The sequence below is a fragment of the Brachycentrus maculatus genome, unplaced genomic scaffold (assembly GCF_059751285.1).
Source record: "Brachycentrus maculatus isolate JH-2025_06_01 unplaced genomic scaffold, ASM5975128v1 h1tg000442l, whole genome shotgun sequence".
Lineage (NCBI taxonomy): Eukaryota > Metazoa > Arthropoda > Insecta > Trichoptera > Brachycentridae > Brachycentrus > Brachycentrus maculatus.
In genome coordinates this window covers 119,263-136,493 of record NW_028281190.1, presented here as the reverse complement: position 1 = coordinate 136,493, position 17,231 = coordinate 119,263, and the positions used below count along the sequence as shown (strand labels likewise).

Sequence of the window (17,231 nt, the reverse complement as noted above, 5' to 3'; positions counted from 1 at the left end):
TATATATATATATATATATATATATATATATATATATATATATATATATATATAAATATATATATCTTTAGGGTTAATAATCAAATGTCTATTAAAAATATTAACAAATTGTTGATATTTTTATCTTATCTTGAAATTCTCTCAAATCTAATCCGGAATATTTTCCGTTCATTTGGATTTTTTTTATTGAAAAAATAAAATATGAAAAATACATCATTAGGTAGGTACCTTAAAAAAACTGATTTGGAAAACGTTCACTTGGTGGCAGCCCTAAATTAGTAGGTAGCTCATACATACTACAATTTAATGACGTAAAAAAAAGTCAAAAGTCGGGAAAACATAACCTATAATTTGTGCACAGTGCTTAAAAATACAATACATTGTTTCTTTTTTCCTATCTTCTTCGTTTTCCCCTAGTTTTAATATCAAGATTACATATAAAATTTGCAGTCAAATAATATTTTATGAAAATTACTTTTAATTAAAAATTATATTTACAAAATGGATCAAAACGTCGCGTCAGTTAAGAAATTCTTAAAAGACAACATCAAGAGAGCCGACCTCTCACAGTTAGAAGAAGACTTGAAGAAGTCTCTTACACTGAGCAAACGAAAAACTAAAAAGAAAACGATCAATAAAGGGACCAAAAAATCTAAATATATCACTAGGAAAGAAAAAAAGGCATTGGGGCTCTTCCACTTGCCCAGAAAGGGAATGAAGTATGACGACTGTCTCGCAATGAACCGTATGTGGAATAGTTACATGGAGCAACAGTTAAATTTGAAGAGAGACTGTATTCCTTCCATAGAAGAAAAAGCCTGGGAGGGCTTCTCTCATACAATATTCAAATCTGATTTTCACGGGGCAAAAATAACAGTTTCGCAGTCCAAGTGTCCATCTCTAGTTGGCGTTTCGGGAGTGTGCGTTATTGACACAAAGAACACGTTTAAACTTCTGTGTAAAGACAACATTATTAGGACAGTGCCCAAGGCACAGTGTGTATTTGTGTTTCACTTGGATAATGTAGATCTTACGATATTTGGAAAACATATTAACAGAAGGCCGGCAGAAAGATCGGTCAAACACTCTAAATTGTTCATGTTATCTGAACTGTGATAGGTTTCGATGAATATTATATTTTAAGTTTGCCCAATAAAATCTTTTTACACTTACAACTGATAATTATTATTTCTAGAATCCATTGAATTTAAAAAAGAGTTTTATTATTTATTGATTTGGCATTAATTTTGTGGTATAACATGATGTAAATATAAAAATAAAGCACATGTATAAATAAGAACAAGTTCTTCAGTATATTAATGCAACTTGTTTTGAGAACTACAGATGTTATCAGCAAGTAAAAACATCTGTAGTTTTCAAAACTTGTCGTGTTTACATTATCCTTTAGCTACTGAGGTGGATTTAATTTCACGTAACCACTGACACGGGGGCCTCATGGTTTGGCACTAAAAATAATTGCGTACGGTGCTTCAGCCGACCAGGAGTTGAGTGGAAAGAAAATCATACCAGTAAAGTTGTCAATAAGCTGATGGAAGGGAGCACCCAAGTCGGTAATTCCTTTTCTATGGATAACTATTACAATAGTATCCCTACCTGTTGACCATATCTTCCGAATTCGATGGAGAGCAGGATTGTGTCTGGAACAAAGTTTCTGCATGTACCATGAAAAAAATTATAATTCTGAATCACTTCAGTTTTATTCACTAGTTTGAAAATATTAGAGAATAAATAAAATAAAAAATAATTGTTCTTGTTTTCATTTGAAAAAAAAACAATCCTCCTTGTACATATTTGTTTGACACAACATCTACACAAAATTAGTGCTCATGTAAACACGCCTTTAGTTTGCCTCAACCTCAAAGGACACGATTCCAAAAATATTACAGTAAAAAATTATAAACAATTTTTCCAGTAAAAAAAAAATGCTCGTGTAAAAATGGCTTTGATTTGCTCGCCTTTGAAAAAATAACTGTCATTTTTATACCTGGGATGAAGTTACTGCATTTGTAATGGCATAAAAGGGCGCGTACGGTATTATTACCTTGATTTCAATTCATTTTACATATTATTTACTTACTTTAGAAGAGCCTATTATTCTCAGCGTGGCATTGAATATCTAATTATATAGCTAGCAATGAACGTATTTAACAAATTTTTATTTATAATTTTCAATTGGAATAGAGTTGGTTATCTGCATCGTCGAAGTTATCCAGTTAATTATACTGAATCAATTGAAATATATTTTTTTGATAATATTTTTAGTTTTTTCATTTTCACCAAAAATATTACAATTACCCATTATTCATTATGACGAAAAAATGTACAAGGAATCTTAAAATTTCAGTATATTTGTCTGTTTAATAGTGTAATTGTTAGTGGGTTTGACTACCAAGCTGGCGGTCCTGGGTTCGATTCCCAGGGGGTCAAAATAAATATGAGTGATTTTTCATTGTAATATTTAATCACCCCGTATTGATACCTCAGGCACAGGAATGATCTCTTCTGGAATATGGATATGGATATTATATTGGCCGGTTTAAGTGATTACTTACATGCGTGTCCATGATGCACGAATGCGGAAGAGGCGAAGAATTTGAAAGCAGAATGGTGTGGTGTTTTATTCCCTGCCTATCAGTATCACATTTGGTTTGACACATTTTTGGGTTGCGAGAAAAAGATAGTTGTAATATTCATATATCATACTTTATTATAAATCCAAGAAAGCACATTTTTACAGGAATAAATACGAAACTAGTACAATCTATTTGTTACTTACTACCTCAAACAGAAGGCATAAACCTAAATGAGAAACAAAAGGAATGATCTAAGCGCATACATACAAGTATCAAGTTCTTATCATAATTATAAAATAATAGAGGAATACGTTTTATTCAATTCAAACATTTACTGAACTTGAGGCCGTCGTTCGTACCTTTAAAAACATTATTTAAATAAACAGCATTAGATAAAGATAAGTGTAACAAAGTAAATTAGGTGCAAAAAGTAACAAAAATATCTAATGCCGATTGCACAATAGAGAAAATAACATACTTTATATCCTGTATTTTTTTACATTTTCACACCAATAAGCAAACTGCATCAAAAGTTTAATACATATAAAATAACAATTAAATAATATGTTGACGATGCGATGCGCTAACGGAACACACGGCTTAAAAATAAACATTTTGCAATGTGCCTTATAGACAAACTAATCTTTTATGAAGACTTAACGTTACTTAATAGTAGACGAATTATACGCAAGTGATACATCAGTCACATTCCCAACACAGTCCGCAGATTTGGATGAAATCCGACAAGTCCATTCCCGAAGGTTCGCCAACAGTGATAAGCCGGTGAATGTTAATGAGATGAAGTCTAAACCCAGCAAAGAGTGGGCCATCTAGTGATTATTTGTACAAATGAATTAAACATAACTGCGGGCTCTCAAAAAGTAACACTCATTTAGTTTCAAATTTACGAGTTATCAAGCAGAATTGCAATAGATTTTAAAATAAAATACACGCTTAAATACAGAGTCCCCCCATGTAAAATTAAATATTTATATAAAAAAGGCATTTTGTCAGCTTGATTTGTTCAGGAGAGAAAATTCTCTCCTGTAAAGTAAGCCCAAATGGAGTCAAGTACTTTGAAGCGCCCTTGAGTTAGTATTTTACAAAAATGGCGCTATATAAATTATCCAAATTTATTATTATTATTGTGGTTAATTTATGAATACCTTTCTTAAAAAATTGACAAACATGCTTATTTTATCTTAAATTGTATGCTTCCGAGAGCTCTCTTTCAAATAGTGGATATTTGAGTTTATGTAAGGAGTGTCAGTACTACAGGGATATAAATTGTATTTCGACGTGCGGTATGCCTTTATCTGTTATATTTTACTAACTTTTGACATTGTGTGAACAAATTTTAGCACAAACTCTACTGCATGTTGACATTCACAGATCTTTTTTGCAAATTAGTTTATGTGAAACTAAATAAATTATTTTTTTGTGGTTGAGCCCACAGTGTAATACAAATTACCTCAAAGTAATTTGGTGCATGCGATATATATACATATATATACATATATATATACATATATATATATATATATATATATATATACATATATATATATATATATATATATATATATATATATATATATATATATATATATATATATATATATATATATATATATATATATATATATATGTATATGTATATTTATATATGTATATAAATTCATGGTAAGCTCTGAATTGAATGAATTGCTAATAACCTTTTATAATAGGAAAATTTAAACAAAGAAAAAAAAAACATGACATAAAAAAGGCACCAAACATTTAAATATATATTTTTTTTTACATTGTAGCATCATAAAAATTATGATGTCGATTTTGGCAGATTAAGTAACAAAATGGCTGAGAATAAATTGAGAAAGTAACAAATCATTGAACTCTTGAAAATTAAAATGTGTTTTTCTGCCTGAATAATATTTTTAGCACTTATTTTATATTTCACGTATTTGAATGTAAAATCATACTTTTTACGGCTATGATAAAATTCATTAAACTCTAAATAATTGAAATAGCATACAAATTTGATAAATATTCCTACGTTATTTTAAAGACTTTACAATTTTTTACACATTGAAGGAAATTTGATCATCCGAGTTTATAATAATATATGGAATCTATATTAAAGAAGTTAGTTCACACATCCAATGCGATATTGGATACACTTGTCTCGTTAGATCCACAAATTATATACTTATTTTTATCATTCGTATATATACATTCATATGTGCAGTATTTAATATGACTAATTTATAATTTTTTTAAAAGGATTTTAAGCAAAAATTCAAGAAACGGTTTTTCGTGGAGATTTGATTAATTTTTCTAACAAAATGTAGAATATTTTGTACATTAAAAGATTAATTTGTATTTCTTAAATAATTCTCATCCCCAAATCGGATCATAACTCAACGAAATTGACATGTTATAACGCTACTTCAGGAAGCTACTACATACCTAATTTTGCACACAGGAGCAAGTCATTATCTGTATGTATGTATAACATTGAATAAAGAATATAATTAACGCATAATTAGTCTCAAAAAAACTCCAAATAAATGTCCCGAGTATCGTCATATGAATGTTTCCACTAAAATAAAATGTGTTTTCTTAATAAACAATAACTATTTTATCATTTGTAGTACTTTCCGTAAATGTTTATTTAGCCCTATTATAATCTCTATACATGTTTTAATTTTGCTATATAGTTTCTCAAAGCCGCGAAAAATATGAAAGAACCGGGAGCTTTCACGAGTCAAACGTTCTATACGACAAATTATTACCTACAAGGCGCACTCTACACGCCCGACGTGAATCCTCTCCCGGTTCCCTCCACAATGTACAGGCGGATCCTAATTTGTAATACATATTTCTATCCAACAGCGCAACGGGGTTATAAAGTATTCATAGACCATCCTCCTCGCAGAAGTTTATTCCTAAAAACATATCTCATATCGGCAATAACCTTTTTTTAAATGATATAAATTTGTACCGCGTTAAATTGCTCGAAGATCAACATGACTTTTCGAGCTTACTTTGAGTTAATGAGATATTTACTAGTACACTAGCAAAAATCTAGCATACTCAAATACATTTTTGGCCATAATGGAACAATGTTTATACGCTTCCGTGCTCATTCAAAATAAACATCCTTTTATGTCACTTTACTAGTTGAGCCCGGAGGTTGTCGACTCATTATCAATACTGCAACACGCAGAGACAACTCATAGGTATGACATACTATAAGCATGATGATTTCTGCTCGAAAAATTCACCGGGCAAATGAAAACATATTTTTTATTTGTTTGTGAAAGACTATAAGTTCCCAAAGAGCAAACTTTATTTGTAGGTATTGTTTAAACAATACTCGAGTAATAATTTATTATTCTTGCATTTAAAGTGAGTAATTTACAGGTTAGTAAGGCGCATACGCATTGTATGTCTGGTTACCAACAACATCTAGAACTGAGATACGTAATTTTGAAAGGTTTTGCCCGTTCGGTTAGCGAGATAGGGGTCAAGAGACTGAAGCTGAATGTGTTCTGCGAGTGTAGTGGTTGTCTCCTGGGAGGCTGGCGGGAATACGCGGGTCGCGCTCTACATGCCGTAGCCATAGGGGGCGCCGCCGTACGGGGAGGGCTGAGCTCCCGGCACTCCCGGGTAGCCCATGGAGGGACCTGTAAATTTATTTATTTGAACTTCATGTACAGAAAAGAATTAAGTACATTGGCGGGCTTACTGCTATCTTTCTACCGACCAAAAACAAACTAGTGATATTGGTCAAAATGTTTGATACCATATGTAGCTGTTTGCAATCAGAGGGTAGATAGTACTTGAACATTTGACAAAAAAAATCGAATAATAAGGAAGGCAAAAGAAAAATGGAGTAAACTTTGGTAGAGGGAAAAAAGGGAGGAGGTTTGATGATAATGATAGATAGATGACAGACTTTTCTTAAAAGTTATTACAGGAGGTGCATTTTTTATAAGGAGAGATAATTCATTCAATAGTCCGGGCGGAAATTGATTATGATTAGAGCTCCGCTCAGTTTACTTTGGGAGTATGTGGTAGAGAGAGAGGACGGTTACCTGCTGTGAGCATGAGCTGCGGTTCGGCCAGCAGGATGGGCTTGTGCTCCTGCTCCGCGCCCTCCTGCGCCCTCCGCCCCTCTGCCGCCTCCAGTCGGTCTACTTTGGTGGAGAACTCCCGAATCACCTGGACAAATTCATATTCATCAATATCTTCTTCCTGGCTACATCCCAACTTATCATCTTTGTAGACTGCTGGGGTCAGCTCTCCTCGTTCTCGTTCTCAGGTTGTAGGTCCTTCTGTCATGGACAACGTCACCTAGGCCATGCCTATAAACCATATTTTCTCTTTGCAGCATCCATGAATATAATCATATAATATAATAAAAAAATAATATGTACAAGTTTGTCTTCACAAGTAGAGAATTGAAAAAGATGGAACATCTTCATTTAAAAAAAGATCTGAATGTTTTAATATCTGTAAAACATAATTATAAGCTTCAGAATCTTCATTCAGGCGCTGTACATTTCTTAAACTGATAACTTAAAAAGTATTATTACCTGAATTAAGAAAGGCATAGCAAAGTCCATGATGTTATGTCTCCACGCCAACTCCAGGATGACATCTGGTCGGAGGAGGTCATAGCACTGAAAACAAATAATTTGAATTCAATACGGAGGTCCTTAATCTTTAGGCAGGGATAATTTAGACGAAGCAATCATAAAAAAATTAAAATATAATTTTAAAACATTAACTCCCTAAAACGTTCCCATTGATAATTCGGCTGTCCAAACTCAAAACACAGTAAGGGACATTTTTTTGTAGTACGTTTTTTTTGGATTTTTGGACTAAGTCCAATAATAGTCCAAATGCTACTTGGTCCAAAAATGCTAAATAAACGTACTACAAAAAAAATGTCCCTTACTGTGTTTTAAGTTTGGACAGCCGAATTGCTGTACCTATCGCAACGTTATAGGGAGGTTTACTGTATATAGCCTCTCACCGAGATTTTAGTTTACCCGTCTCTTCGTCAGGACAATCACTGCTTATGCTGTGGTAGTGACATGTAGTACTGTTTGCTTGCTGGTGGAGTGATTGTCCCGATGAAATCTCCCCGTGGTTATCTAACAGTGTCGGTGGGTGCCTACCTGGAAGAGGCAGGCGGCGAAGCAGTCGTGGTTGCCGCGCTGCAGGAACCAGCCCAGCAGCTCCTCGGCGACCTCCTGCTGCCGCGACTCGGCCGCGTACTCCATGGCGTCCTTGAACAGGCGATCCTTCTTGCACAACTCCACCGACTGCTTCCATCGGTTGTTTCCTGGACAAAATTCAATCATCTATAAACCTGACACCATTAAAAAATTCCTCAAAGAACCTAGTAGATTAAAGATGTCTTTTAATGAGAACCTACTACTGACTCTTTATCCGCACCCAATGAGGCATAGGGCACTGCATCAAATTGGTGCAATCTTAATTTATTATTAAATTATTAATTTTTATTAATTTATTAACCTAGCAGCTTAAAAATATCCCTTAATGAATCTTCTTCAAACCCTTATCCGCACCCCAATGGTGCATAGGGAACTGCATCATATAAACGCAGTGTTATCATCCCCCCCTGGGAATCGAACCCGGGACCTCCAGAACAGTAGCCGAGCGTGCTGACCATTACACTACGGAAGCGGACAATGAATCTAGTGGGTTTAAAATACCCCTAAATCAACCTTTTTCAATCAATACATATGTTATATAATTTTTTTGTTACTCATTGTACTTTTTCTCCTGGATCTTTAAGATGCTAGGTTTGGAGAATACTCTCTTACAGAGTTCAGTTATAATAGGTTGAGATCACCGATGCTATTTTGTCCCTACGGGAAGTTGGTTTGTACAACAGCAGTTAGCTGTCTTACCTTTGTATAGATATGCCGCGATGCGTCTGAATTCTGTCAGTTCGTGTTTTTCTAATTTCTGAGCGAGCGCGATTGTGTCAAAGTTGTCGAATGCGTCGATCGATGTTCGGAGACCCTGGAAAATAAAAAAATATATAATTAAATTCAACGGTTCTTCCTGCCATGGGGCTCATCTGTGCTGAATGTCAATACTTCTATTCTTATTCATCACATCATCTATTTCCTACGCAGTTCACTTGAGGTCAGTAGAAAACTGCCGAGATGTGTACTCAACTTCTTAATGATCATCAAGATTTTAGATATAGTAAGACATCATTTAAGGACTCAAAAATGGTGCAAAATTAACATATTATATGCGGTAAACGCTTAAAAGCGTCTTTTACATACTGTTGTATGGGAGACGCTTATGAGCGTTCTATTTTCTTACTCTTGGTAGAGCGCGAGAGACGCCTAAAAATATTATACGGACGAGAATTGGGTTTGTGGTTACTGGTGATTAGTATACTGAGGGGTCCCCCCGACAACAATGTGTTAATAAGGGAACATAAAAATGAATAAATAATAGCAATATTGTATATCGATGCCGTAAATTGATGAAAGCATTGAAGGCATAACGATACGATGGACTATAAGGGTTTTTTTGAGTATAGTAGCGATGTTGCAGAGACATTTTGACAATTTATTCAGAAAAGTGAGAGCTAGCAAGTCTTATGCATCTAGTTCTAGCCTAAAAATCCTTATCCGCACCAAAATGGTGCATAGGGCACTGCTTCATATAAACGCAGTGTTATCTTGATCGTATACACATGAAGGAAAGGTGATCAGCCCTCCGCTTCAGGTACCAGTCCAGGGTAATATTAAATAAATATTACAGTGAAAAAATCACTTATATTTATTTAACCCCCCCTGGGAATCGAACCCAGACCCTCCAGAATGGTAGCCGAGCGTGCTGACCATTACGCTACGGAGGCGGACATTCTAGCCTAAAGAACATTTTAAATTGGCATTTTTTGATATCTCAACAAAGATGAAGAAGAATAGGCTAGGTCACCAATTCTACCCATGATTAACATCAGACTTTCATATTCTTCTTCGTCTGCGTTGACAGTTTTCCGGGATAATGACTGGTTACCAGATAGTCCTCCTCCTGGATGAGCAGGCCGTTGAGCGCCTCGTTGATGGCCTTGTTGTTGAGGCTCTGCACGGAGCGCAGGTAGGCCTTGACGAGCTGCAGGTGGCCGGCCTTGGTGAAGAAGGCCACGGCGCGCGTGTGGTCCATGCGCGGGGCCAGCACCAGCAGCGTGTCGTTGAGCAGCAGCGGCTTGTAGTCCAGGTAGAACTGGATGGCCTTGTAGTACAGCTCCATGTTGGCAACCTGAACACCACACAACCGATAACTCCTACTCAAATCTTATTTATTGTTTCGGCATTCACTTCGTGGTAAGACATGAATATTCAAACCCATAGATGGAAGCATCTGAAGTTTCCAAAACTAGTTGAAGTTAAAAACAAGGGTTTTTATTTACTTTATTTATTGGTACATACGCCTGAGAGGCTTTTACATGCAGTATTTAAGTAGATAATTTAATACTATTACAGCACTATAATGCAACGTAAGTATACATATAAAGTACATGACATAATATAAAGTATATACATAGAAGGGTAAAAAAAGTAAACATAGCATAATAAGATTAATACAAATAAAGTGTTGAAAAAATTTCAAGCAAAGCTGTCATAAGAATATTGTATTCACATGTCGTTTAAATTTAGAGACATCAGATATTGCTGTTTGAAATGAGTGAAGTTAGTGTTGAATATTGTTTAGCTATTGGATGACTTTTTATGTTGATGTAAATATTAGTCTCTTTAATTTCAAATAATAGACTTTTACGTTAGTCCTGAACATGTTTATCCATTTATTAAAATAATAATAATGTGAGAATTTCAATATTGTTTTATTTATTCAAACAATATTAGCATTTGTGCAGTGTTTGTATGAGGAAGTGCTGGAAGTACCTTGGTGATGATGTCCTTGAAGTGGCCCTCCCTCCACGCCTCGCCGGGGTGGCACATCATGGTCTGCACGGCGTTGTCGTACTCCTCGTACTTGTCGTACAGGAACACCAGCTCCGCCCACAGGTGCGCCTGCTCCGCCGCCCTCAGGACCTGGAAACCACCACACAAGTTATGGCAAGTCTCCACATTGTTGACAGTGTATTTATTTATTTGTATTTAAGTAGGGTCTAGAACAGTGGTCGGCAACCTTTCGAGAGACGAAATTTTATTCGATAAGTAGGTAAAAGTTGTATAAATATCTCCTTAAAATTCATCGTTAACTTTGTGTAATACCACTTTTATAAACACGTATTATAAAGATGTTTTTATTTAAATCTGTGTTGGGAACAGGTGGGCTAATCTAGTTTGGGCCAATCAGGAACTTGTCAGCATTGCTGGGAGGAAACCACGTTGCACTCCTCAGGAGAAGGCAGACCTTCCATTCCACTAGAAGAGGGTTGACATTGGTAACATAAACCGTGCTAAGGCACAAAATGCGGAATACACTCACCTTGGGAATGTTGACCCGTGACCAGAAGAGCTCGAGGTGCTCCCGCATCTTGGCGGGCTTGTACTTGGAGTAGAGGATGGCGAGCTCCGTGAACATGCCCATGTGTGCCCGCTCCAGCCCCAGCGCCGCCTCCAGTAGACCGATCAGCTCTTCAAAGTGACCACGTTCCTGCAAATACGCATTCCTCAATTCTTGTATGTACACATAATAAGTTTTTTTCTTACCCAATCACGTTTTAAATCAATTGTGATATTTATTCCACGGGGCGCTTTTTATTTATTATTTAACACATTCTTCCCAATGGTGCGTAGAGCGCTGCATCGTATTGATAGTGTTATTTTGATTGTTACTTTCATAAAGACAAGGTAATCAATCCTGAGTTTCAGGGTAATATTAAATAAATATTAGAGTGTAAACTCTTATCCGCACCCGATGGTGCATAGGGCACTGAATCATATAAATATATAGAGTGTAAAGTCACTGATATTTATTTTCATTCACCCTGGGAATCGAACCAGCATGGTAGCTAAATACACTAACAATTACACCGCGGAGGATGACGATTTTAAACATTACAATACTAATTTTCTTAAGAACTATTCAAGGTAGTATTTTTAATATTTGTGATGGCCGACCTGGTAATAGTTGATCAGATCCTCAAGCTCATCGGCGTGCACCACGATGTGAAGGCCGCACATCTGCGCGAGGCGGAACTCCCCGGCATCCACGCACGCGAAGCACACTTCCTTCCACGTGCGAGTCGAGTTGGCTTTGCGTGCCCCATCAACGGCACCTGTACAAATACATCATTAATTTATTGTTTCGATATTCGTTCAAAGGAAAAATAAAATAATAATAAAATTTGACTATTAGACGTCATAAGTATTAATTTACATCATATTAAAAAATACCAGTTGTTTGTGGAATGTATTACGCAATTGATGGTGCTTTGCCAAAAAAAAAGAAAGAAAAATCATTTTAACACACTTAGGACGGGAAAGGTATTTCTGCCTGTTAGAACGTCGACCCAAGATTCTTCGAAGGAAGAATCTTGGGAAAACGAACAAGAGGCCGCCCAAGAACTTCATACTTCCAGGATTTGAAGCGGCTCATGGACGTCTCCTCCTATTCGCAGCTCAAGAGGATGGCGACTGACAGAGACAAGTGGCTGACACAACAAGGCGCTGCCTTTAGAAGATGATGATGAGAACGCCGAGCATGCTGACCATTGTACTATTATAAATTTCCTATGGCAGCGGTCTGCATCGATTTACCTTGGAACTCCTTGAGGTGCACGAGCGTGATGGCGAGGCGCGCGAAGTTGCTGACGTTGTTGTAGAGCAGCTTGGCGGCGTCGTACATGCCGTCCGAGAAGCAGCGGTCCCCGATCTTCTGGATGTCCGCGTGGTTGGGCCCCGACACAAACTCCTCCAGGTCTGCCAGCCGCCCCGTGCGCGCGTACGCGTATATCAGCTCCGACTCGATGTACGACTCGCGCGCCTTCTTGCGGGCCATCTGCACAATGGACAAATGAAGTTATAAATCAATATTTATGCAAATTTGTCATTACGTGGAACATATCGATATCTTGAAAAAGTTTTTCAACCCATTGCACCACTAATAAAGATGACATTACTTAATTGTTGGGTAATATATCCAAAATAAAATAAAACAAGGATTGTTGGATTGAATTCTACATTTATTTATGTATATCGTAGTCGTACAGGAGAAAGTGACCAACTAACACAACGTAAAATGTTCAGGAGGGCCATTTAAGTCACTTTTGCTTGGCAACAAAAAAAAACATCAATGCAGTTAGTCATTTTTAACAAGTCGATATATTATACTTCCAAGATTTAAATCCTTTGGAATTTTTTTCAGGGCAATATTAAGCTAGTAAGATATCAAATAGTCAATGATCACGTTTTTGTAAAAAATGCACTTGGTCACTTTCTCCTGTATGACTACGATATGTTAATACGTGACGCGTTTCGTCTTCTTAGGACATTATCAAACACTTCAACAATTCAATATGGAACTCTACCAACTGTCTGCAGTTACAATAAATGACATGATTTTGACATATTTTTTTATTACAAGTTAATGTTAATTAAGACTAAAAATTACACACAAAATAAAAATGATCAAACATAAAAATTCATTTTCAATATAAATTGATGAATAAAGTTAATGTCATTCACTTTTGATGTAAAAAAAAAACGACTAAAATAAACCGACAAATTGCCGGGTTTGTGAGTCAGTGACAAATTAACCTTGGCATAGTAATTTCAGCTCGACCATGCCTGCAATGTCGGGTGTGGTCCTGTGGTTAGTATCGCGGACTCTTGAGTCAGAGTTTCTGGGTTCGAACCCACTCTACCATTATTCGATACCTATTTTTAACCTTTGCGGGAGTATGGACGTTAATGAGCGTCAAAGTCCGTCAGTCAGTTGGTATGGTGTAACTTGTATAGCAATGACATCTGTGGATATTTGTGTGTAATTTTGTCATAATTTAAAAATATTTCGAAGTTTTTATAAAAAAATATTTTAGCATAATTTCTATCTTCATAATACATTGATTTCATGATTTTTTTTTTTAATTGTAAAAAGAACTCACTCCCCAGAGAAAGTCGGACATCAATTTTTGTACTCCCGGAAAGATTAATAATGAGCTGCTCAGGGTAACAGAATTAGTATGAAATTGAAGTTGATTTTCGGTGGTCCTCTCTGCAGTAAAGATGTGTTGTTTCCTCACCTGTAGGTAGCGGACGAGGTCCTCCCAGGAGTTGGAGGCGGTGGCCGTGGCCACCACGTCCATGTAGGCGCTGGGGTCGTCCGCCTTGATGTAGGAGTCGATGGCCTCCTTCATGAGCCCCTGCTGCAGCTGCGCGCGGGCCAGCTGCGACCAGACGCCCGGCTCGTTGCAGCGCTCCGCAAACTCATATGCCCGGTCCAAGTCGTTCACTTGCTCGATCAGGACCTGAGGAAGAAGAAGGATAGATCATAGATAGAGATGTGGTGCGTTAGAGAAGGATGCCTTCGAAATGTGGTGTTGGAGGCGCATGCTCCGAATTCCATGGACAGCTAGACGCACCAATGAGTCCATTTGCCAGGAACTACGCTTGGATGGCTCAACTCTGGCCAATATCTGTACCCGACGGATTCTCCAGTTTTTTGGACACGTTGCGCGTGGCAACGAGGATAGCCTGAAACGACTAGTTGTGATCGGTAGACTGGAGGGAAAGAGAGGGAGAGGAAGATCCCCCACACGATGGACCAATCAAATTAAGGCAGCAGCAGGCACCTCAGTTGGAGCGCTACATGCAGCGCAGTCAAGGGATAACTGGAGAAGAGTCATTGCTTCTGCAAGGGTCACAACCCTCAGCAATGAGGATTAAGACGGAGAAGAAGTTGTAATATTTATAAATTAAAAATAATATTTTCTTTAAAATGTAAATGAACGCTTAGTCACGGGTTCTGCCGAGTGGGACGTTAAAAAAAATGTATTGGGACATACCTGAATGGCGGAAATGTTGACATCGAACTTCTTGAAGATGGCGAAGGCCTCTTCGTAGAGCTGATTGTTGATGGCGATGTTGGCGATATCGGGAGCGTCGTAGTTGTCTAGCCGGTTGATGTATTCCATTACTCGTGTGCGGTCCGCCTTGATTGCTACAACATGTACAATCGCACATTCTCATCTACTCACTATAATATTTACACATATGCAAAGGTTTGGGTGGTGACCTTTGGGATATCTATGAGGTGACCCCGGAGATCTGAAGCCTAGACTCTAATTCCATAAAACGCAGCCCATGCGGCTGAAGAAGCCAGAGTTACACGAAAAGTAAAGTAAGTAAATCTGCTCATTTCCTCTTGTTGCGGACGTCTGGCCTCCTATGAGGTGTAGCGGTCATCTGGCCTTATTATATATATAGGATAAATAAATGTATTAGAAAAGCATAGAAATAAGGTAGCATTAAGCATCAAATTGTCAAGCGTTTATATATGTATTTTGATGTGTTCCGTACGGAGCGAATGCGGCGACTGAGCTCCGCCCGCCCGGAAGGGAGAGCGGGGAGCGGGGAACGCGGTCGCCCGCATAGAGGGCCCCGTACGGACAAGCCTCGGATAACGGGATTGTACCGTTACCTGAGTAACGGTACTTTACCGTTATACAGCGCCGTGAAACGCCGACACGGTATGAAACCGTGCCGGCTATGCAGCCTTATTTCTTGAATAAATCAGTGTGTGTGTTTTGTAAAAACCAAATCGGTCTTTTATTTTCTCCATTCCTGTCGCTCCTTCGCCTCAAGAATTCGCCGCTGGACTTCGCCTGACTCGCCGTCTCACTGCACCAACAACGGACCGTTGGAAAGCCTTTCTCAAGGCTAGTGAGTACGCTTCAACACACGAGTCAGTGCGATCTCCCTGTGATCCTGCTCTCCGTACCTCAGTCTGGTATCCATTAGACCGATACCCAAGTCGGAGGCCCTTTTCAGGGCCAGTGGATATTGTTCGGCTACGCCGACCGGACTGAGCTGCGGTGAGTCTCTGCCCCTTACAACGGCAGAGCCATAGCTGTGCTACAGACGACGGGCCCCCCAGTGGCATAGCGCGAGTTACGTCAGTAACACCTCTGTCTAAACAAGACTAATATAAACCCTATTAGAGCAAGATACACATTTGTATTTTTTGGCGAATATAAAACATAAATAGTGCGAAGGAGATATGTATTTAAGTATGCTTCTCTGTAAAATTACATGTATTTACTATTGACAGATATGTGCCGGATAAAATCAACAATGTAAAAAAGAATTAATTTATTACGCCATTCTTGCATTTTTTGTGTAGTGCTAGTTATAATCTTTTTATAAGTTGGTAATTTTTTATTTTATTTTTGTGTTTTATTAAGCCTCAACAAGTGATTTCAGTTAATTAACTATGTTAAATAAAGGATAAAAGAGGATCTCCTCTAATGTCTAGAGATAGAAGCAAAATAAAACAACAACATAATAATAATTGGCAAAAATTATTCGGTGAAATTAAATTGTTTGCATAGAATCAGCGCAATCTTATTTTCATGATTGAATTTTACTGTTCTAAAAGTCAGCCCAGTTGATCAGTTGGACAAATTATTTTGCACTAATGACTTTTGCTCTCGTGTTTTTTAGGCATAAATATGTCGAGGAAATTTTATTCAAAATATTTTAGTTTGCCAGTAAGGAGAAATGGTTAAGTGCAATGAAAATTTAAGTATTTTTGGCGATTGTGTGATTACAAATTGGAACATCTGGTCCCGTGGGCCAGGGGTTTGTTGAAAGAAGTACGTTGGGATAATAACCTGTGAGGATGAGCAGATTCTGCAGGTTGCGGTGATCGGAGAACACGGAGCTGTCGAGGACGATCTTCTCCAGCAGCTCGATGAGCTCGTTGGGAAGGTCGGCCGTCATGAAGGCCTTCACCGTCACCGAGATATCTTCCGGGTCCTGCGTCTCTGACAGGGCTGTTTGTACCACCTGGGATTGGAAAAAAAGGGATTTAATAAAGCAATTATTATATTGTTTGTGGGAAACGCTTAAAAGTGTCTTTTACATATTATTGGTAGAGAGCGGGAGACGCTTAGCTTATAAGCTTTACTTGCTTTTGGTAGTTTATTTATTGTTTCGGCATTAACTTTGTGGTAAGACATGTTACAATGATTAAAGAAAACACTTCGTTTTTTACCACTTGAGTTTTATTATAGACTACATGTTTCAGAAGTTAAACTTCCATCATTCAGGTCTGTATAATAACTAAAATATAAAATATAAAATTGTTCTATAAATAAGGAGAGGGGAAATTATGAATTATCTTGAAAATTTAGAAATACAGAAAAACCTGAATTCTAATAATAATTTATTAAATAATATATTGTTTCAAAATTCTTCGCCATTGCTTTCCATTTTTCCTTTGTTTTCAAACTCCGTTCCTTGACTAACCCCTTCCCCTTACTTTCCCCTCTCCTTATTTACAGAACAATTTTATATTTTATATTTTAGTTATTATACAGACCTGAATGATGGAAGTTTAACTTCTGAAACATGTAGTGTATAATAAAACTCAAGTTGTAAAAAACGA

General features: G+C 37.2%; 2 protein-coding genes across 3 annotated transcripts in view; one reads left to right on the top strand and one right to left on the bottom strand.

The window, feature by feature from the left end:
* Positions 1-269: 269 nt before the first annotated feature.
* On the top strand, positions 270-1,871 carry Pop4 (ribonuclease P/MRP subunit POP4). The gene has a single exon (XM_088271494.1). It carries the CDS (start codon positions 502-504, stop codon positions 1,114-1,116), a length of 615 nt encoding a protein of 204 aa, XP_088127620.1. The 5' UTR covers positions 270-501; the 3' UTR covers positions 1,117-1,871.
* Positions 1,872-4,923: 3,052 nt separating this feature from the next.
* The window catches only part of LOC148302502 (clathrin heavy chain-like), a 37,649-nt gene continuing 25,341 nt past the window's right edge, over positions 4,924-17,231 (bottom strand). For both annotated transcript variants that reach the window (XM_088271518.1, XM_088271519.1), the window contains exons 16-28: positions 16,456-16,630; positions 14,629-14,783; positions 13,867-14,091; positions 12,383-12,623; positions 11,744-11,901; positions 11,109-11,276; positions 10,559-10,708; positions 9,672-9,914; positions 8,540-8,654; positions 7,781-7,947; positions 7,193-7,279; positions 6,692-6,818; positions 4,924-6,280 (exon numbers count right to left, since the gene is read on the bottom strand). In XM_088271518.1, the coding sequence (XP_088127644.1) occupies positions 6,201-6,280; positions 6,692-6,818; positions 7,193-7,279; positions 7,781-7,947; positions 8,540-8,654; positions 9,672-9,914; positions 10,559-10,708; positions 11,109-11,276; positions 11,744-11,901; positions 12,383-12,623; positions 13,867-14,091; positions 14,629-14,783; positions 16,456-16,630 (2,091 nt within the window). In that variant the 3' untranslated portion in view covers positions 4,924-6,200. The remainder of the gene's footprint in view (positions 6,281-6,691; positions 6,819-7,192; positions 7,280-7,780; positions 7,948-8,539; positions 8,655-9,671; positions 9,915-10,558; positions 10,709-11,108; positions 11,277-11,743; positions 11,902-12,382; positions 12,624-13,866; positions 14,092-14,628; positions 14,784-16,455; positions 16,631-17,231) is intronic.

What these genes read in the sequence shown, in the direction of transcription:
- Pop4 (XM_088271494.1), top strand. Translation starts at nt 502, where the DNA reads ATGGATCAAAACGTCGCGTCAGTTAAGAAATTCTTAAAAGACAACATC.